The following is a 22,534-nucleotide window of genomic DNA, read 5'->3' as shown; positions in this document are numbered from 1 at the left end:
GATTGTCACCGTACTCGCAAGCCGTTCGCTTTGGACCAAACCATTTCATGTAAATAGAGGGGGGGGGGATATAATTTTAGATATATATATAGTACGGGCATGCCCTAGTAGATATAAATTTCACCAATTACGATTTTAAAATCTCCTGTTATTCTAAAGTTGCATTTCCTGAATTTTTTACTTTTCTTTTTTTAAAGCTCTGAGATTTTACTTCTGAATGAAAAGCACGATAAAATTAATCAACCCATTGATTGATGGCGACAAATGGAGGAAATGTCCCCATGAATTGTGTTTTAACATTTAGCAAACATGAAACAGAAAAGCTTCCAGCATTACTTGCAGAAAGTTCTTACATTACCTTGTAGCACCCTGAGGCTTCAGAGGTAGAGGTCAGCCCACTTCATTTACTGGAAGCAATTTTCACATCATCACAATATAAAAACATAAATAATTTACACCATACTCAGTGATTGTGTGATAATGCCCTAGAGCAACGATGTTTAACAGCAGAGAAAATCCCTGAAATCTTGCCAACAACACGATGAGCCGATCAACATGATGGTTAAAACATGCTATACGTACTCCAGTTAACTGAAATAAAAACAAACCTCACCTTTGGTTCTGTCCTCTTCTTCATCATCACTAAAAGCAGCATCTAACACATCAAAGCAGCCCTCTTCCTTAGTCCTCTCAACCACGTGATTGTCTGACTCCGATATGGGAAGCTCTTCTGACCTCACTGTACAGGCAGAACACAACATGTGCCGAAGGTTCAAAAACCATTATCGAGTGACAATCAAAACGTGTGATTGCAAAACATGCTTTAGAGCAAAGTTTGCAATTCCCATGACTTCTAAACAACCATGTATATATTTGGACGGTGGTTTAAAAAAATGCCAAATTAGCAATTGTAATAAATAGATGGCCATAAGATGTCCAATCGGTTTAAAATAACATGATGACTGCAGAATGGCAACATTTTACAAGTTATTTCTTTGACATCATCAAGTGTTATTGATTCACTAAAGCAAGTCACACAGAACTCACTAAAGAATGTTTTTGGTACACATATGGCCGTGTCTTGGATGTTTTCTTCTTCTTTTCCTATTTGTTTTATTTGTTTTGCTTTAACCTCGGCAAAACTATACAGCCTCTTACCTCGAATGGCTTTATGCTTTGTTCGTGGTGATTTTCATTTAAAAAAAAGTAAGTAAACAAAGTCCATTCACAAAATAACAAATTCACATCATGAGTGATACTAATGCTCCAAACCCTGACTACCTACCTGTAGACACGGCAGTGGAAATTGAGCAAAAAAAACCCCAAAAAACTCTACACTCGAACGTACATAAACCAAAAAGATTTTAAAAGTGTTTTAACGCAAAACAAAAGTTATAAAAAGATAATTTGTCAAAGAAAGACTAAAAACTTCTTCCTGAGCAAAGGTTATGCTGGGTGGTTTGCCATTACCTTCCCAGCAGTTGTTAGGGCGGGAATTTAGAATTTGTCCATGGTGCCAGCAATAGCTCACCTACTCATGAAAGACACCGTGGGATCTTTAATGTCCACCGATTAACGCTGGCAGACGGGATGTCCATCCAAAGTTTAACATCCATCCGAGGGACGGAACTCACATTGACACTGGGACGACAATTTATAGGTGGGTCGGGATTCGATACATAGGCCAGACAGCTTTGAGGCGAGTGTGCATACCTCTAGGCCTAGGCCATCCTGCCAACCCTGCTATCATCAGCAGAGGAATATCCAGAAAAAGAAGTGAATAAATTGCTTCACTCATCGGAACCAAACTGCTGCTATGGCAAATTTTTGTATGATGTAAATTGTATGATGAAAACATTTCAGCGATTACTTTGCTTGTGATCATAATCAAAATTTAACACAGACAGCATACGGGACACATTTTAAAACAAACCAAACATGTCTATAGAGTACTGTAGGAACACTGCAGAATCAAAATCAAACATGCATCAAAGGGCTCACCTTCAGCCGGGGGAGAGCGAGAGCTCGTAAACTCGGAGAAGTTCTCACGGATCATGGCCCGAAGTTCGCGATCCATCTTGGGGTTATCGAAGAGAGGGGAGAGAGATCTGGGGGGTGGGGTGGTGGGGGAGGGAAATTTATCCTTCTAAATGTATGTGCCACCTGACTAATTAATGCCATTATGAAATGCACTTTATTCTCAACACATACAGCTTTGATACAGCCCCACTTTGATACTGACCCGCTTTGATACAGCCCCGCTTTGATACAGCCCCGCTTTGATAAAGCCCCGCTTTGATACAGCCCCACTTTTGATACAGCCCCATTTTGATACAACCCCGCTTTAATACTGGCCCGCTTTGATACAGCCCCACTTTCACACAGCCCCGCTTTGACACAGCCCCACTTTGATACAGGCCCGCTTTGATACAGGCCCGCTTTGATACTGGCCCGCTTTGATACGGCCCCACTTTGATACCGCCCCGCTTTGATACTGACCCGCTTTGATACAACCCCGCTTTGATACTGGGCCGCTTTGATACAGCCCCACTTTGATACAGGCCTGCTTTGATACAGCCCCGCTTTGATACAGCCCCGCTTTGATACTGGCCCGCTTTGATACAGCCCCGCTTTGATGCAGCCCCGCTTTGATGCAGCCCCGCTTTGATGCAGCCCCGCTTTGATGCAGCCCCGCTTTGATGCAGCCCCGCTTTGATGCAGCCATGCTTTGATGCAGCCCCGCTTTGATGCAGCCACGATTTGATGCAGTCCCGCTTTGATGCAGCCCCACTTAGATGCAGCCCCGCTTTTATGCAGCCCCGCTTTGATGCAGCCCCGCTTTGATGCAGCCCCGCTTTGATACTGCCCCGCTTTGATGCAGCCACGATTTGATGCAGCCCTGCTTTGATGCAGCCCCGCTTTGATGCAGCCACGATTTGATGCAGTCCCGCTTTGATGCAGCCCCACTTAGATGCAGCCCCGCTTTTATGCAGCCCCGCTTTGATGCAGCCCCGCTTTGATGCAGCCCCGCTTTGATGCAGCCCCGCTTTGATACTGCCCCGCTTTGATGCAGCCACGATTTGATGCAGCCCTGCTTTGATGCAGCCCCGCTTTGATGCAGCCCCGCTTTGATACAACCCCACTTTGATACAACCCCCCTTTGATACAGCTCCACTTTGTTACAACCACGCTTTGATACAACCCCGTTTTGATGCAGCCCCGCTTTGATATAGCCACACTTTGATACAGCCCCGCTTTGACACAGCCCCACTTTGATACAGCCCCACTTTGATACAGCCCCACTTTGATACAACCCCGCTTTGATACAGCCCCGCTTTGATACAGCCCCGCTTTGACACAGCCCCACTTTGATACAGCCCCACTTTGATACAGCCCCCCTTTGATACAACCCCGCTTTGATACAACCCCGCTTTGATACAGCCCCGCTTTGATACAGCCCCGCTTTGATACAGCCCCGCTTTGATACAGGCCCGCTTTGATATAGCTCCGCTTTGATACAGGCCTGCTTTGATACAGGCCCGCTTTGATACAGGCCCGCTTTGATGCAGGCCCGCTTTGATACAGGCCCGCTTTGATACAGGCCTGCTTTGATACAGGCCCGCTTTGATACAGGCCTGCTTTGATATAGCCCCGCTTTGATACAAGCCGGCTTTGATATAGCCCCGCTTTGATACAGGCCCGCTTTGATACAGGCCCGCTTTGATACAGCCCCGCTTTGATACAGCCCCGCTTTGATACAGGCCCGCTTTGATACAGGCCCGCTTTGATACAGCCCCGCTTTGATACAGGCCCGCTTTGATACAGGCCCGCTTTGATACAGGCCCGCTTTGATCCAGGCCCGCTTTGATACAGGCCCGCTTTGAGACAGGCCCGCTTTGATACAGGCCTGCTTTGATACAGGCCCGCTTTGATATTGCCCCGCTTTGATACTGATACTGGCTTTGATATTACCATATTATTAATATTACCATATAAAATATTACCATATAATTAATATTTAATATTAAACCATGACAGGTTTAGGTACCTGTCCCCAATCACGATGTGGAGAAAAGGGTAAATGACACCAGTGCCGTAACAGTCTGACATGTGAAGAAAACACGATACTTACGGCAGCACTCGCTTCTCCAAAATGCTCCGCAAAGAGCTGTACACTCCTTGTCGGACAAGAGGCTCCAATGAGGGATAAAAGTTGGGCATTATCTGCAATAAACAGCAAGTTATCTGATCAATTGCAAACTATGGCTATGATTTTCATACACCAAATACAACATGGAGCACACCATGAATTGCTACAGCAAAGAATGCAAATACACGTTTGAGGGTAATTTTGCACACAAGCGAGTTCTCAAGCTGAAGAAGTGAGGCCAAATTCAATGGGAAGCAAAATATCTGGAGCCATAATTTAGCTGAAAAGCATAATTTTCCTCAAACCAAAAGTCATTCTTTAGTAATTCTGAACTTGTCAATGGTTTTTTTGGGGGGGTTTTTTTGTATACAAGATCGAGGCTCGTGAAAGAGCCAACATTAATCACACAAAAAGTCAAACCGACACATAAAACACAAAAATAAGGGGAGCGGTAGACAAGATGGGGAGAGAGGGGGAAGGACACAAACACAACATTTGAGAGCAGGGACATCGGGAGAAATGTGGGAGGGGGAGGGCTTGGGGGGAGGTGGGAGAGGTATAAAACATATGAACACTGCAAGGACTTCCAGGAAAGAAGTTGGAATTTCAAAAAACGTGGATCTGGGGTTAATTAGCGGGGGTAGAAAAGATCAAGGTTTTGGATGGGGGAAGATAAGAGATGGTGGTGAACAGCTGTTTTAAACACCTGGAGGGAGGAGTGGGATTGAAGGGAGTGGGGGAGTTTGTTTCAGAGGTGGGAGAAAAGGGGAATGAAAGGGTGGGTGAAGGTGAGCAGAGAGCCTAGATTTTGGCAGTTTAACCATAAGAGGGTTGCAGGCAGATCTTGTGTGACCTGAAGGAATATTAGGGGGACAGAGCACAGAGAGAGCTGGGGGAGCAAGGCCGGGGAGGACTCGGTAGAAGACAGAAAGACCACCAACCTGCCTGCGGTGAGTGAGTGAAAGGCCCGCGGAGTTAGCTTCATCGCAGGAGATTCCAATGATTCTGAAAGCTTTGGTTTCAACAGCGTGAAGCCGAGCTAGATGTGAGGCAGGAGCACCGGCCCAGAGGGGGGAACAGTATTCCATTGAGCTGCGAATGAAAGCCTTGTATGTGGTGAAGAGCTCAGGTGTGCCAAGGAAGGACTTCGCACGATGGAGGATGCCCAGTCGGCGACTGGCCTTGGAGGCCAGCTTGGAAATGTGGTTTTCCCAAGAAAGATCATGGCAGATAGTGAGACCCAAAAGCTTGAGCGACAGAACTTCTTGGAGAAGATTGTTGAGAAAGTAGATGGGAGGGTTTTCCAGTCAGTCTTTTCGGAGGGACTTAGTAAGAGTGTGAGATTTGTCAGATTTGAAAGACATGTTCCACTTGTTTGACCAGTCTGTGATTTTGTCCAGGTCTACAGAGAGTGAGGAGGCTGCAGACTGCCGATCTGAGGGATGAGGAATGGAGCGGCAGATAGTGGGGTCATCAGCAAAGAGATAGAGAGGATTCTCCAGAGAGTCGGAGAGATCAGTGATGAAGACCAGAAATAGCACAGGGTCCAGAACACTACCTTGGGGAACTCCAACCAGAACAGGAAGGGGAGATGAGAGAAATCCATTCAGGGCCACACGTTGCCTACGACCAGAGAGGAAGTCCGCAAGCCATGAGTGGAGAATTCCATGGATACCATAGGAGGAGAGTTTGGTGAGCAGAGCTGGGTGCCAGACCGTATCGAAGGCACGTGATATGTCAAGTGAGACAGCTCTGATTTCCTGTTTGGCATTGAGGACCTCCATCCATTGTTGAGACAACAGAAGCAACATGTCCAGAGTAGAATGACCTGGTCTGAATCCAAATTGATGATCAGAGATCAAGCCATTGGAGAAGGGGAAGGATTTGATATCCGAAGCAATGATGGATTCCATGACTTTGTTGATAATTGGAAGCAGGCTGATTGGTCTGTAGTTGCAAGGATCTGTTTTTGCACCTTTTTGTGTAAAGCGGTAATCTTTGCTGATTTCCAAGATGCTGGCAGATGACCTTGAGCAAAAGAGAGGGTGAAAAGAACAGAGAGAGGGTGAGATAGAGCGGCAGAGCAGGATTTTAGGACCCATGGGCTGATGCCGTCTGGTCCAGTTGCAGAATCAGAGTCGAGGTTTGACAAAAACTTCTCCACCTTGTCAGGAGAGGACACAGAGTCCAGGAGCAGTTGGGTTCGACTGGGAAAGGTGGGAACAGAGAGAGATGGGTTTGGGACACAAGATTTTGAGGCAAACACAGAGTTGAGGCATTCGGCTTTGTCACGTGCGGTGTCAACTGTGTAGCCATTTGAGGTAAGGGAGGGGATGGAGGGGGAACAAACACCAGAAACGGATTTGACCAGACGCCACCAGGATTTGGAGGAAGGAGACAGGTTTGAGAGTTCAATCTTGAGTGTGGAGAGATCGTGCTTCCTGGCACTCCTGAGGGTAGACACACACTTGTTCCGAGCTTGGTGGAAGGAACTGAGATTGCCTTCAGTTGGATTTGCCTTCCAAGAGGCAAAGGCAAGTTGTTTCAGGGCAACTGCCTCACCACAAGATTCAGTGTACCATGGACGGGAGGAAGGGTAAGACAACTGAAGACGAGATGGGATAAATCTGTGCATGAGAGAGAGCAGTTTGCTTTGGAAGAATTCCCAGGAAGAATTGATGTCAGAGGCAGTAGAGATGGGAGACCAGTCCAGATGATTGATGGCTGCTTGCAGACCGTGCTAGTCAGCCTGAGTGAAATGCCAGACTCGTCGGCGCTGAGGAGACTCTCTGAGAATGGCCAGAGAGATGTCCACTTTAACAAGCACATGATCAGAAAAACCGATTGGAGCAGAAGAAGAGCAGCAGACATTTGCAGGGAAGTTTGTCATAACCAAGTCCAGAAGAGAAGATACTCCATTGACTGCGATCCGGGTCGGGAAATTGACAGTAGGTTTTAGGCCTTTAGCCACAGCACAATGGAGTACAGTGCTGCTCTCTACGATGGAGAGTTGTATCGTCTTCACACTTCTTACTCCTGGATGCTGTGGAATCCAATGCTCTCAACAACAATGGAATCTCCCACAAAGTAACTGAACCAGAGGGCCTGCTGCTCTCCATTACAGAATGGTTGGTGGTCTCTCTGTTTTCTAGCACCATCCTTTTGGTGTTGCTTCACCTGCTCTTTTGCCCCTCTGTCCCTCCCAAGCCCCTTCAGGCCAAATACATTCTTCAAGTACTTGTTAACCTCGTAAAATCCAAGCTTACTGCTCACATCCACACTCCTTTGTTCTCCATTTCTCCCACTTGTCAGGAACCAGCTCCTTCAGTCAGTTGAATCCTACTCATCCCTTCAGGTCTTGAAGTCGGTGGTACACCTCAACCATAAGTCACCCCCCATCCCAACTCATGACCATTTCTGCCCTCATTAACCCCCCCCCCCCCCCCTCCCTTCTTAGTCAAGTTACTATGTTTCGCATCGACGCTTCTCTCCTCTTTTCCTAATTCCTAATCATTCCATTGTATTCTGTCACCTCACTTTTCAAAGAGGAACGATTTTGACAACAATAATTTTTTCACAGCCAGGTTTTTAAAAATTAAATAGACCTCTCTTGTTACTCTCGCCATCAAACCAGAGGGGGAGCAAAGTCATCCCACATGTCATGTTAATATTGACATTCGGAGAGAGATGTTGCCATGTAAAATGTTACCCATCTGGCCAAAATTCTTGCACCTCCTCATGTTAGGTGACAGACCTCTTTATTTGAAAACCAAAGTGGTTAACAATGAGGTGTGTGAGTATGAGCGTTGAGATCGAGAATGAGATAGGGACAGAAATGTGATGTACGAACCCGACACATGAAGTCCAGCAGCGTGGCTGTGATCGCGGGGTGCGGGCGCATTGAGTGATGCATCACGAGGATTGCTGGCTCTGTGAGACAGGGATTATAAATGAGGGTTGGACAGAAAGCCATGGAGGATGAGATGAACAAGAAGCGAAGAAAAAAAAATGAAGGATCTGGAGGAATGAGTAATTATATAAATGGCATTTTAAAAAGATAAGAAATGAGTTGCAGTGTATGGAAAAATCCACATGGCTAAGAAGAATATATATATATATATATATATATATATATATATATATATATATATATCCACATGGCTAAGAAGGATGAGTTAAAATGAAGAAAAGGACGGAAAAATACAAATGTGAACCAGAGTATGAAATAGTGAGAAGAACATGGTGTCAGTTTGAGATAAGAAGCTTCAGATAACCCCATTAAAATATGATACAAGTACAGATACATTCAAAGTACACCACCCCCATGCCAAATAAATAAATAACATCCTCCAGCGCGGCATTGCCGGGGCGTCTTCGGCGCCCGGCGATACCGCCGTGCAGCTCATAGAGGTGGTATTGGGAGGGAGAGGTGTACAATAATTGATTGATTAATTGCATAATTAAAATGCAATCCCTTTATCACGCTCCCTTTATTGTATGTTTTGTGTGTCCGTTTGTCTTTTTTGTGATTAATGTTAGCTCTTACACGAGCCTCAATCTTGTATACAAAAAAACAACAACAAAAAAAACATAAAAACAATAATCGTAAAATAATTTCTTAATCAATTGGCTAATAGCCAGTGTTCCATCCGAAGCTGTAACATTTTTATAATTAATTAAATAAGTAATCAATTGAAGAAATTAAATAATGAATTGATTCATCAATACATCAAAAATATCCTTTACAGCCAAATCACTTGGTCACTGTCATATCCAAATATCAGCTTCCTCGCTAAAAAGGTGCCTGAGATATTGCTGGAGGACTGTAAATGAATGATCGTTTTAAGGCCATTTTTCCTCGCTACAGCGGTTGTTAGCCTTGCGGGCCCCATGACAATCATGGTTCCCTGTTTGAGGCAATGTTTTATGGCTGGATGCCCTTCCTGACACCAACCCTTAGTCGCCTCTTACGATGCGCAGGGATACGGTGTACCTATTCTAAATCGGGGTACACAACGGGAAAGTGAAAAAGAAAATAAATAAGTGTTTAATATCGGAAATAAATAAATAATAATCGTAAGATAATTTAATTATTAATCAATTGGCTAATATAATACCTAAACCACCACTGTTTTTCATCCAAATCTGTTACTTCAAAAAAATTAATCAATTAGGTCATTAATCGAATAATTCAAAGATTAATCGATTCATTGATTAATCAATTAAATCAAAAATACCCTTTGTTGACAGCTAAATCACTTGGTCTTTGTCATGTCCAAATATCAGCTTCCTAACTCAAAAGGTGCCTGAGATATTGCCCAGATGAGAAAGGAAATAAATAAGTACTTAATTAATCAATAATAATTAATTAATTAATTGATGAATCAAAAATTTAAAAATACTGTTTTTACCAAAGCACGTACTCACTATTTTGTCCAAATTTCAGCTCCATAGCTCAAAGGATGGCTGAGATATTGCTCGGACAAACAAACAAACAGAGTGAAAACTGAGTACTGCCTTTAAACGCGCATCATCGACAGGCCCCCTTCGGTGCCCGGCGATGTCATGCAGCGCCTGAAGATGGAATAGGAAAGGAGCAGTGTACAAATATATGAAAGAACAGGGACACAATGGAGGAGGAAGAAGAGGTAAATTTTAAAAGAGATTTTAAAAAGAATTATAAAAGAAACAAGTCAGGAGACGACGATGGTTCACAAGCGAGCGGTATTCAATGACAAAGGATGGACTATCAAATCGATCGTCACGATCGTCACGATCATCGATGATTGATGCATCAAATCAGGACCATAATCAGTTATGAGGTTAGTTAGCTACACAATACCGAAAATTCGGTTCGATTCCGACAACTTTGAAAATTTGACCTTTGTGACCTTCAAAGGTCAAAGGTCGAAGATTCTGAAATTTGTAGGAAAACTTGTATTTCATGATGTATGTGATAATATAAGATCATGTACGACATTTCACCCTATCAGGAAGCGAACAATGCAATAAAACCATCAAAAATCGACTTTTCTAAATTTCGTGACCTTGTGACCTTGACCTTGGGGCGAAAATGAAAAAGCGAGCTGGACACAATGGGGCTAAACACATGACATTGACCTAACCAAATACCGAACCCCCTGTCAGATTTCACCAACTCCCTCAGAGAAGATGTAGCTTGAAATCGATTACCCCCTAAAAAGACATCTTTTTCGGGCGTGGCTCCGCACACAATGGGCGCAATACGCCCATTCTAGGCAGGACACAACTAGATCATGATATAAACCTCCCACCCAAGTTTCATCAAGATTGGATGATATCATCGGGTAGTTATGTTGCGGACAGACAATCAGACAGACAGACAGACACACAGACAGACACACACCCATGACGAATATAGTGGTCACTCTGTTTGATAACTCGTGAACCAAAAATAGAATAAAACCAAGAAAAGTTACAAATAAATAACCTCACCGATATTCATGATACTGTCCTTCTCTGGCTGGAAGAAAAGCCAATCGTAGAAGAGGGACAACTTGGCATTGGTTGCAGCAACGTTTGACTAAGTGTGGGAAGTGGGGCCAAAGGTAATGATTATACAAAAATTCCAAAATGAAGAATTCACTCTTCAGCACAAATAAATCTCTCACATCGGAATGATCTGCTCTTAATACCCCTCATCCCAAGTACCAAGCCCCGGCATATTGTTTCTTGCTATCCTCTTTCCAAGGTAATTTAAACATGTCCTCATGCATCGTAGTACCGTGCATGTGGTGAGCAGCCAGCCAATCAGTGCCCAGCGAGGGAGGATGTCCGAGCAAAGAAGCTCATTGGATGGATGTACGACACCACAGATGTAACGGATGAGGTCACAGCGTAAAGACTGGCTGTCGGATGTTGAGAGGTACTGCCGCTGGAACCAGTCCTGGTATCGCTTCTGCTGTCCAAACCGCACCTGCACCGAGGCACAAAGTTTGATATTGGGATTTGAGGAGAAGGCATTATAAATTCATTCCCTGCTCATAATTAATGTATTAAATAATGCATTTTTAGTTTGTGAACAAGCTTAACCTCACCGTGTGCAGAAAATGCAACCAAATTGAAAATAAAGTCTCACCTTGGACATCATATAAAAGAGCTTGGTCTCCATATCTGGAGTGAGTCGGCAAGCAAGGAATTTCCGTGACGTTCGCATTTGCAGTAGCTGAAGAATTCCTGCCAGAGAATGAAGCCGTCGTCTCCAAGGAAAACAAACTTATTTAAAACAAAAAAATCGGTAATTTGATGCACAAATTAATATGTGTAAGATTTTAGTCGCAAAGGGACCTGAAAATGTGAGTCGTCAAAGTTGAACGTCATGCAGACGTAATCAAACACAGAACGTACATAAATGATTTGGCTTCTTCCATCCAAGAGCAATCCTCAAATGTTCCATAAAAACTGCCACTGTGGAATTTTTACGGAACGAGCGAGTTGTTTCAAATTCAAGACGACACGCTTTCTTGGTCATTGCAACTGGACCAATGGTGATTATTAATAACATTAATCATTAATAATTATTGTTGTTATTATCACAACCATGGAAGGTGGACGGATGTTATATTTCCACCCCTGTATGTATGTCTGTTTGTTTGTTACTTGCGAAAATCGAAGATTTTTCAAGTCGTTATATTGGTTGGTCATGGTGTTATTCTGTTTGTATGTCAATTACCTACAGGTCACAATTTTATACCGATCTTCACGAAACTTCAGCAAATGGTGCTGTTGGCTATACGGAAGAAGTTTTTGATTTTGAGGTAAAAAGGTCAACAACATAGGCCAAAGGTCACCAACTTTGTGAAATCTCTAAAATCATCAATTTTCATCTGATTGACTTGAAATGTGAAGAGGATTTGCATATTTTGGTCATTGAATTAAACTACCAATTATCTTTGAGGTCCACATAGACCAAAAGGTCAAAATAGGCCAAAGGTCAAAATAGACCAAAGGTCAACAACTTAGGTGGGATTTCTAAAATCCTCAATTTCCATCCTATGGACTTGAAATTTGAAAATGATTTGCATATCTGGTCACTGAATTCAACCACCAATTATTTTGAGGTGTAACGGTCAAACGGTCAACATAGACCAAATTTCTAAAATTGTCAATTTTCATCTGATTTCAAGAGGATTTGCGTATTTTGGTTTTTTAATTCAACGATGAATTATTTTTAAGGTCAAATTTGTTTGAGGGATTTTGCAAGTATCATGTTCTGCATGACGACTTTCTTGTTTGTTTGCCTGATTGGGTGCAGGATATCTCAAAAGGTTATGGCTGGATTCGGACGAAACTTGGTGGACAAGTTGGGCGTGTGACAGGAACAATCTGATTCGATTTTGATTAAGGCCCGAAGGCAGATCCGGCCTATCAATGGGAGACAAAACATAAACTGTTCAGTCTGGCGGATTTATGCGCTCCACCGAGTGTCATTCTAGTTACTAATTATTATCATCCTTATTATAAAAGACAATACTCTTTCGCCATCAATGCCTTAAAATTCATGAAAACATACAGTCCTATCAGAATAGTAATTTTCAAACCACCTGAATGCTGCTACTCCACCCCTCAATGCAGTTTTGTACGATGTCCTGTTCACAGGCACACGACATCCCTACCTGTGAACTGTGTGCTGAGTGACTGAGGATTGTGCAGCATATCTCTCCAGAAACGGTCGATCTCTGGGATCCTGGCGACATTCTGCAACAACCTCACGAGGTCCCTGCCCACCACGGCGCAGTCCATGAACTGCATCAACAAAGAGAACGGAATTGCACTCGAGGCTCTTGTTGTCAGTTTTTTTAATCCAGCACAACCATTATAAGACTGCTTGGTCTGGTATTTCAAATATAATTTGATTCTTTAAAATAAAAAGAGAATATTTTAAGTCCACCAAAACACATGCAAAAAAAAAAGATTACATTTCCTGCCTTGATTGTGAAAGCCTGGTGTTAGCTTAATGGTTAAGGTGGCTGGCTTAAGATCTCAGGTTCCTGAGTTCAAGCTCCTGTCATACCTAATAACACCAAGTGGGTTCGATCAGCCTGTCATCCTTCCGAGGTCGGCAAAATGAGTACCAGCTTACTGGGAAGAATGAGCCATTTGAGTATCCTGCGTCAGAGTGGCGACCCATCCAGGATTGTTCCTCCACTTTCCTACCCATAACCGTGGTCACATTTTGGACCTTGTCTGCTCTACTGGACTAATTTTGCACCATCTCTCTGGCTCCGACCTCACTCTCTCTGACCACCTAGCCATCACTCTGACCATCAACATCCCCACCCCAGCACCAAGGCATTATCGCACTATCAACTTCCGTAAGCTAAACGCTTTTTCACCTGCCTCATTCTCATCGACCCTCTCTGAAAAAATGTCCACTTCTCCCTTCGTTGACCTCCACACCCCTTCTGACCTCACTGACTACTACAACCACACTCTCTCTTCCTGCCTTGACCAAATTGCGCCTATAAAAACCAAAACAGTTTCTTTCACCCATTCTGCTCCCTGGTTTACCCCTGAGCTCCGCCTAATGAAAACTCGTGCTCGCCAACTTGAAAGACTCCGCAATAAAACAGGTCTCACAGTTCACTCCCAGGCCTACAAGGACCACATACAACACTATAAAGATGCCCTCTCCCGCGCCCGCTCCGCCTACTACTCTCAAATTATCCACTCTGGCTCCGGAAACCCAAAAGCACTCTTCTCTACAATAAACAAACTCCTCAGCCCCCTGAACACCACCACCCAGTCATTCACAATAGACAACTGCATCTCCTTCCTTTCATTCTTCCAACGCAAAATTGAAAACATCTACAACAGCTTGACCACCGCCGCACCCGCTCCCCCTCAAACCACCTGCCCCCCCTTATCCTGCCATCCCCTGTCTCAATTCTCCCCAGTCTCCCCTACTGACCTCTCTGAACTCCTCATCGGAATGAAAACTGCCACCTGCACTCTTGACCCCATCCCCTCCAGCTTTGTCAAGGCCTCCCTTCCTGCTCTTTCTCCACTTATCATTGCAACAATAAACTCCTCCCTGTCTACAGGCATCGTCCCACCATCCCTCAAAATTGCTGCTGTTACCCCCATTCTGAAAAAACCTGGACTAAACCCTGACACCCTAAATAACTTCAGACCCATCTCCAACCTACCCTTTCTGTCAAAGGTTTTGGAACGCGCTGTAGCCACTCAACTCAAGCATCACCTCTCTGCCAATAACCTGTATGAAACATTCCAATCCGGATTCCGGTCCAACCACAGTACTGAAACTGCTCTCCTCAAAATCACCAACGACCTTCTCCTCTCCTCTGATGCTGGCAACCTCAACATTCTCATCCTCCTCGACCTCAGCGCTGCCTTTGACACCATCGATCACACCATCCTCCTCACCCGACTTGAAACCACCTTTAACATTACCGGCACTGCCCTCTCTTGGATTAAATCATACCTCTCCGACAGACGTCAGTTCATCTCCATCAATAACTGCAAATCCCCCACTGCTCCCCTCCCCCAAGGTGTCCCCCAAGGTTCAGTTCTTGGCCCCCTCCTCTTTATCCTTTACCTGTCCCCCCTCGGTCACTTAATCCGCCGTCATGGTCTCCAATTCCACTGCTTCGCCGATGACATCCAGCTTTTCATCTCCACCAAGTCCATCTCCACCGCCACCCACTCTATCCTGACAAACTGCATCACTGAAATAAAATCCTGGCTTCAAATCAACTTCCTCAAACTTAACTGTGATAAATCTGAAATAATCATCATTGGCCCAAAAACGCTCACCAAGTCCACCCATAACTTTGCCCTCAACATCGACGGTTTCCCAGTGTCCACCTCCCCTCACATCCGGAATCTTGGCATCATCTTTGACCAAACCCTCTCCTTCGACAAATACACTAAACAGATCACAAAGACAGCCTTCTTCCACCTGAAAAACATCGCCCGTCTCCGTCCATCCCTCTCCTCTGTGGCTGCAGAAACCCTCATCCACGCCTTCATCACTTCCCGTCTGGACTACTGCAATAGCCTCCTTTATGGTTCACCCTCAACAATCACCAATAAACTCCAATACATTCAGAACTCCGCTGCCCGTCTACTCACCCATTCCCGGACCCGTGACCACATCACCCCCGTCCTTTACAAGCTTCACTGGCTCCCCATCTCCCAGAGAATCCAGTACAAAATCCTCCTCTTGACCTACAAAGCCCTCCATAACCTGGCCCCATCCTACCTGGCTGACCTCCTCTCCAGACACACTCCCACCCGCAACCTCCGCTCTGCTGGTACCAACCTCCTGACCCCCCCCATCCGGACCAAATTTAGATCCTGGGGGGACAGGGCCTTCTCCATCGCTGCTCCCACCCTCTGGAACTCGCTACCTCACACCATCAGAGACTCCTCCTCACTCACCACATTCAAAACATCACTCAAGACCCACCTGTTCAACACTGCATTCAACATTTAACCCACAGCATCTAACCCCTGACTATCTCCTCTCCTTCTCCCTCCTTTGTGCTTTGAATATTTCCCTATTGATTCTTCTTTTTTTGCAATTGTCTTTATGTTTTGCTATGCGTTATGTTTTGCACTCTGTCAAAGCGTCTTTGGGCTTCCTGAAAAGCGCTATATAAAATAAATGCATTATTATTATTATTATAGGCAATGGGAAACAATGCCTCGGCAGCCCTATGTGTCTGAAGATGCGAAAGGAGTGGTTCTTCTTATTATTACTGACCGTGCAACAGCTTTTCTATGTGTATCATTTTCCCACACCAGCAACCAAACTGCTGTTAAACTGACAACGACTTATGATCTCTACATTTTGGGTCAATCAATTAAATTAAATGAGCATTAAGAATCTGATGATGCCATATCCTGGCAGATCAAGGTCCCTACTCTTTCACAGACTGCAACTAAGCCTGAAGTTGCATTTTAACTTTAACATATTATTTTCCAATAAAAAAATTAAAATCTCATTAACTGTGTAATGGATGTCGAAACAGAGTCGACGCAGGACAGGCATGCCTATTGGTCAGAACCCTTTCAGCAAGTGCTGGTATTGCACATGGCTTCACAATCACCGTTCCAGTTAAGAGGTGTTATTGGATATATTGGACAGCATGTCACGTCAACTCTTGGGGGGATTGCACTCCACATTGACAAGAGCCAGTGAACCAGAAACAAGTACGTGGATCGATTCCAGTTTGCCCCGCCACAACAAGACAAATAACAAACACATATGTTAACCTAACTACGTATGAACACATGCACTCACCCGTTCACGGAGCATGGTAACGCAAAAGTCGACTTCCTTCTGCCGCAAGATGTTGAGCTGGGCATTTCCGTGATGATCAACGATGACGCGTAAGTAGGTGTACACCGCTATAGGAATCAGAAGGCTGTTCTTGATAACCCAATCCCTGTTGAGATCAGTAATAACCACAATTAACAAAGACCTGAATATCACAGATTACACAGATCAGCACAAAGAAGGACATGGTGTTTGAAAAAATAAAATTGTGCAAAATTATTTTCCCTGATTACTTTAAAAAAACGAACAGGTCATTCAATGTGAAGGAAAAATTTGAAATGAGGTCTTCACTGCTAAAGTAGGCAAAAACAAAAAAACAGTTTCAACCATGGCTTGCCTAAGTTTAAATAAGGCAATACCAATAATCGACATCAAATTGAGAGGAAATAGTCAAAAAACTGGTCTTGTGACCTGATATACAAATGTATGTGGGTATATGACAATGATCACTTCGAAAGATTCAACTTGGCCAATAACAAAATAATGAGTTGAATCAAACAATGAGTCTCGAGGGCCACTAGAAAAGAAGATGCATATCTCACTTGTTCTCCACCAGGATCTCCAGAGCGCTCTCGGCAATCCAAACATTTTTGGAACTGGTATCGCCACCTCAAAACAATTTTTTTTTAAAAACAACATCAATTCGAGCAACAATCAGTCTTAGATTATTATTGACATTGAAATGCACTCGGCAAACATCACAAAATCGCAGGTGGATCAGTCGATCAATAAAAGAGAAAAACGGCAGCCTGGAACAATTCCAATTGTGTGATTTCTCCAGATCCTCTCCACTACTCAGAGTTCAATTTGAGTCGTTGGGAGATAGGGCCAAAAACGATACATAGCAGGATATCTCAAAAAGGTATGGATGGATTTGGACGAAACTTGTTGGACAGATTGTGTATGTGACAAGGAAGAATCTCTTCAATTTTGGTGAAGATCCGGATCTGGATCCATCTAGTAGGATTTTAAAAGTGATTCTTCACCCAATGGTACATGAAAGTGATATGGCCAAGCAGGTGGAGGTATGCTCTCTACTGAGTGCCATTCTAGTTTATAACATGTCTTTTTTGATGCTGTCTATGGTTGTTGTTGTCGTTGTTGTTGTTACCTGCATCGCCTAAGGTAGACGGAGGATATGTTTTCACCTCTGTCGGTTTGACTGTGAGCAGGATATCTCAAAAAACTTACGGACGGATTTGGATGAAAATTTGTGCTTGTGTGTGTGACAAGGAAAAACTGATTCGATTTGGGTGACGATCCGAATCCAGATCCAGATGAGAGAATCTTTAATTTTGAAACCTTTTTTCACCATGTAGAGATGGGGCAAAAAACGATATATCGCACGATATTTCAAAAAGTTGTGGACGGATTATGACAAAACTTGGTGGATGAGTAGGTTAGGTGACAAGACAAGCCAATTAGATTATGGTTCAGGTCCGGATCCAGATCCAGATCCGGCCTATCAATGGGATACAAAATGTAAACTGTTTAGCATGGTGGAGGTATGCGCTCTCCCGAGTGCCGTTCTAATTTTTGTTAGTAGCTGTGGTTGTTTGTTGTGGTTGTTGGTTGTGTGCTCCTTCCATGTATTTTTTTTTTCCATTGCCTCAAGAAGTATTACTAAATATAGTATTCTGTGTTCCGCTTTATTCTAAAGGGTTCCTGGTGCTGTGCCGGTTAAATTTCCAATGGTACTGTTTCTATTAATCTACGACAGCCGGAACCCTTTGGTATAAAGTGTGACTGACACCGACACAAGCAGACACTTCTCCTTTTAGAAATAAATGCAGAACACACGGTGCGGCGTTAGCACCCAATCAGCAAAGACTACACCCGAACCATTTGATGTTAGCAAGGGCACTGATCTATTTGAAAGATTCTTCAACAGTTTCCTTGCTGTCACACTACCCCATGTTTTGTATAATCAGTGGTGAAGTCCATGTTTTCTCGAGTGGAGGAAGTGGACAATACCTTCAAAAGGGATTATTAAACTTCCTTTCGTACGCTAAATTCTCACCTGCGATCTGCTTTAAAAATGACATGCACACCGTGTCTGCTCCTATCACACCATTCTTCACTATTTCTCGGATAAGCCAGGCCATCTGCAGGATAGAGGATGGACAGATTCTACAATGAGTCACGTGTATATAAGGGCATGTACAGGGGTTGTACACGTACGTCACATGTCTGGTATAGTGGTCACACCTGCGTCCTGGACACATCGTGCAGCTTCAGAAACTTCTCCATCAGGATCTGATTGGTTTTAGCAAGAACCAGACCGAGCCCGTCTCTGCTCACCAACGTCATGTCACTGTAGGCCTGCAGATTGAAAGCAACACGACAATTAGTGCTACACTTCACTCTTTTGGCCTATGTTGCTTTGGACTTGACTTGTTCTCTCTTGTGTGGAATGTGGCCTTGTGGTAACATCATTGTGCAGCTGATGCAGTGCTTCCCTATAGGTTATGGCAGGAATCTGCGGAATTTGCCAGGATGCGGGCGATAACTCGCCTATTCTTCATCGACTGCCACCCTGGAATCTTTAACGTCCACCAACTAATACTCGCAGATGGGACGGCAGTTTAACGTCAATCCAAGGGACGATGTTGCAACAACTTTGCGATGCAACAACATGCCTGCTGAGCACGCATACAAATTTATAATCGTGGCTTTAATTTATTCCAGACTAGACAGCTCAAAGCATTTTCATCCAATCAAGAGCCAGAAAAGTCATAAATTGTTTCATTTTCAAAAGAAATTTAACGATCATGCATCATCAAAATGCAACACAGGACTGGCAGAATGGCCTGGAGGGGTGGGTGCACTCCTTCCTGAGTAATCTAGCATGGGTTCCAATGTTGGCCCAGCTACAAATTGCAATCCTGGTGTTTTGCAGGCAGATTGATTCATCAATGTGTGTGCCGTCCATCAGATGGATCTATACCAGGCATCCCGTGTCCCGGTGTTAGGTGGTGAATGTTAAAAATCCCACGGTGTTGCTCGAGAAGAGTTGGCGAGCTATCGCCGACACACTGAACAAATGACAAATTCCTGCCTGACCTACAGAAGGTGTTGCATTGGCAACACGGCCGTGCCCTCAGTCGATGATGCCACTCGCAATCTTTTGCTGCGGACGAAAGAAGAACAAGAATATGCAATGCACAAGCGTGAAACGGATACGAAGCATCGAAGCATCTCGTGCGCAAAACCACCCACCCGAGACGCTTGGGAGGGTTCCATGAGGATGATCGATAGGAGTCCCAGACATACTTCCTCGTGCTGTGGTGCTCCTTTGCAGGCCTGCGTAGAACAGACAACACGATTCATTCAGCTTCACTTTTTTTGGGGATGCTTCGATGCATTCTATCGATCGATGCTTGGGGATCGATGCATGGGGATGCTTCGATTCATCTGCTCGACACCAAATATACTTACATGTGCAGTGAGGGCATCGTTCCCTTCCCTTTCCGAGAGACCGTTTAAAAGGGCTGCGACCGTTGCCTGGTGTCGCTCAAGTTTCTGATCACACAGGTAAGCAAAACAAAAATTCCACCATTAGCATAAGCACATTGTCCTAAAGATATGCACAATCACAAAAAGGTACAAATGGATCAGATGTAAAGTATTCGGTGGTGTATCCAAACATAGGGGCTCATGGTGTGGGGAACACATAAACCAGGTGCACATATCCCATATAGTAGGACATATACCATTATACCATGGGTGTTTGCATATTGCAGTAGTTGTAGGAGTACACCGGTGTCTACTCATGTCTTTGCCCTGCATATGATACATGTACAAAGCCCTCCATGAGCCTCAGACAACAATTACAAAAATCAGTGACTGCTGCAAAAATCCCAAATACAAAAAGTTCAAAGCAGATCCATTTGGGGGAATGGACATATTTCAAGGAATATGTTATGGACATATTTCAAATATGGACATATTTCAAAACCTCAATTTGAATGAGAACATGATTTGTAAAGTTAAATCGAACAACATAAAAACAAAAAAGAAGTAGATCTTTATAATCAAACGGTTTCATACAATAACACAACTTTATAGAAGTTTCAGTAATTCAATAGAATTAGATTTAGAAGAGTCGCCTGAAACTTCCTGAGGATTTGAAGTTTATCAAAATAAATTTCACCCGACTACTCCTCCTCCATGTTCTTCCTTTTCCACATATCTTCGACCAATTTCACCTCTTTTTATTCGTCCTTCTTTTGCAATACCTCGTCGCCGTCTTCTTCATTAGATTAGATTCACCTAACTCTTCCTCTTCAATATTTTTTTCTCCTCTTCCTCTTTATAGCTGGAATAACTTTTGGAGGGAAGGTCAACCCCCCTCTGTCGTCCGAAACTCCGAAAGTCATATGGAATCATAGTGCAGGCAGAAAGGCTGGGGTCATGATACGGGGGCGGGGGAGCGGGTGCGCCATGTCGCCCGGTGAGGCGCGACCCGGCCCGGTTAAAAACTAGCCGAACTCCGAGGGCCTACCTACCTCCTCCTGCTCGTCCTTGGCGTCCAGGGCACTGCTCGCCAGCAGCTTGCCCTTGGGCCTGTCCATGGCGTCAGAGGCCTGCTACTGCGCCCGGCTGGCGTGGGACAGCTCATCAATGGCTAGTTTAACGTTAAGAGGAGAGGGAAGACGGAGAGGCAGGGAGGCACGGGGAGGTGTTTGTGCGAGTTACAGAGCGCCATGCGCCCCTCTCCCGCCATCCTCTGCCATCTCTCGGGCTTCCTTCTAAGCTTCCTCTGCACAAATATCAATGCTTTTCTTCAATCTTTCGGCTACTCTCCCTCTCTGTCGTTCTGCCAAGCCCTGCTAAGAAACCTCTCGGGGCCTGCAAGGAACCAGAGGCTCTGCTGGCAGGGGGCGCAGAGGAGACATAAGGAGACAGCGAAAAATGTTTTTTTTTAACGAAATGGGGCGGTGTATGTTTTGCTGAGAGTTGGATTCATCGCTTCACTATCCCTTCGACCCTTAAAGAACATTGGTCGATTTCTTTTCATTATTATTATTAATACCATTATTATTATTGTTATTATTATCGCTTCAGCATTTTTCGAAGAAGCCAAAATATTTGTTTGTTTAATAGTGGTTGGTGAAAAAGTGTAAACTCAGCTGGCATTGGGAATAATTATAATTTATATATACAGCGTACTTTAAATCGACACTAATCTACAGGAGTGATTCGTTCTCATTTGACTGAATATTTGGAAAATGGTATTAAACGGATTTTGCTTTATGGATACCAATATATATATAGAACATTGGTCGATTTCACTATAAGTGTGTGTGTGTGTGTGTGTGTGTGTGTGTGTGTGTGTGTGTGTGTGTGTGTGTGTGTGTGTGTGTGTGTGTGTGTGTGTGTGTGTGTGTGTGTGTGTGATATGGCCTTGAAGAGAGCCATCTCTATCCTAACAATCTGCCCCCTGATGTATTTTTGTAGTTTTATGTCTCGGCTCAACTTTATGAAGTGATATACCTTATACAGTTCAGTATTTCACTTCGAAATAACTAGGTCTGCTATTTTGTGTGTGTATATAATTATATATATATATATATAAATAAATAAATATATATATTTATTATTTTTCTATTTTGTGACATTAAACTATAATCTACATAGGATAATGAAACCGAAACGACACATTGACTACAATTTGGAAAAGGCACTATTGCTAACTACATCATCATGATTTATGCACTGGACAAGTGACAACGAAAGGAATATGTGATTCTCGAAGAAAGACATTTATAAATAGGAATGGCCAATACTTGCAATATGAACTTGTTTTCTGTTTCACTTAGTGTTTTTTTCCAATGGAAATGAACAACACTGGCAATAATTTTAATTATATTGCATTTGTTAATTTTGTCTGCATTTCCCTTTATACGTGTTTCATTCCTGCATTTGCAACACGTGACGTGAATGCTGTTTTGCGTCGTTCTTTGGAGCGCCGTTGCACCGCTGATGCAGTGCCCCCTGTAGGTCAGAGCAGGAATATAATTTGTTCACGGATGTCAGCA

At 43.8% G+C, this 22,534-nt stretch overlaps 1 protein-coding gene across 2 annotated transcripts in view; it reads right to left on the bottom strand.

Annotated features, from left to right (window-relative positions):
* Nucleotides 1–21,319, bottom strand: part of INTS3 (integrator complex subunit 3) — a 133,210-nt gene extending 111,891 nt beyond the window's left edge. The window contains exons 1-15 of one of the 2 annotated variants that reach the window (XM_068108616.2): nucleotides 21,002–21,319; nucleotides 19,932–20,015; nucleotides 19,713–19,796; nucleotides 18,702–18,815; nucleotides 18,514–18,598; nucleotides 17,036–17,102; nucleotides 16,458–16,602; nucleotides 12,805–12,934; nucleotides 11,268–11,365; nucleotides 10,914–11,105; nucleotides 10,625–10,712; nucleotides 8,001–8,080; nucleotides 4,133–4,224; nucleotides 2,002–2,108; nucleotides 614–739 (exon numbers count right to left, since the gene is read on the bottom strand). In XM_068108616.2, coding sequence (XP_067964717.1) covers nucleotides 614–739; nucleotides 2,002–2,108; nucleotides 4,133–4,224; nucleotides 8,001–8,080; nucleotides 10,625–10,712; nucleotides 10,914–11,105; nucleotides 11,268–11,365; nucleotides 12,805–12,934; nucleotides 16,458–16,602; nucleotides 17,036–17,102; nucleotides 18,514–18,598; nucleotides 18,702–18,815; nucleotides 19,713–19,796; nucleotides 19,932–20,015; nucleotides 21,002–21,067 — 1,558 coding nt within the window. In that variant the 5' untranslated portion in view covers nucleotides 21,068–21,319. Of the gene's footprint in view, nucleotides 1–613; nucleotides 740–2,001; nucleotides 2,109–4,132; nucleotides 4,225–8,000; nucleotides 8,081–10,624; nucleotides 10,713–10,913; nucleotides 11,106–11,267; nucleotides 11,366–12,804; nucleotides 12,935–16,457; nucleotides 16,603–17,035; nucleotides 17,103–18,513; nucleotides 18,599–18,701; nucleotides 18,816–19,712; nucleotides 19,797–19,931; nucleotides 20,016–20,997 lie in introns of both variants that reach the window. The other variant, XM_068108617.2, reaches the window with a different exon arrangement.
* Between the last annotated feature and the right edge of the window lie 1,215 nt (nucleotides 21,320–22,534).

This window comes from Myxine glutinosa, chromosome 2 (genome assembly GCF_964187855.1).
Source record: "Myxine glutinosa chromosome 2, kmMyxGlut1.1, whole genome shotgun sequence".
NCBI lineage: Eukaryota > Metazoa > Chordata > Myxini > Myxiniformes > Myxinidae > Myxine > Myxine glutinosa.
This window is presented reverse-complemented; position numbering and strand designations above follow the sequence as displayed.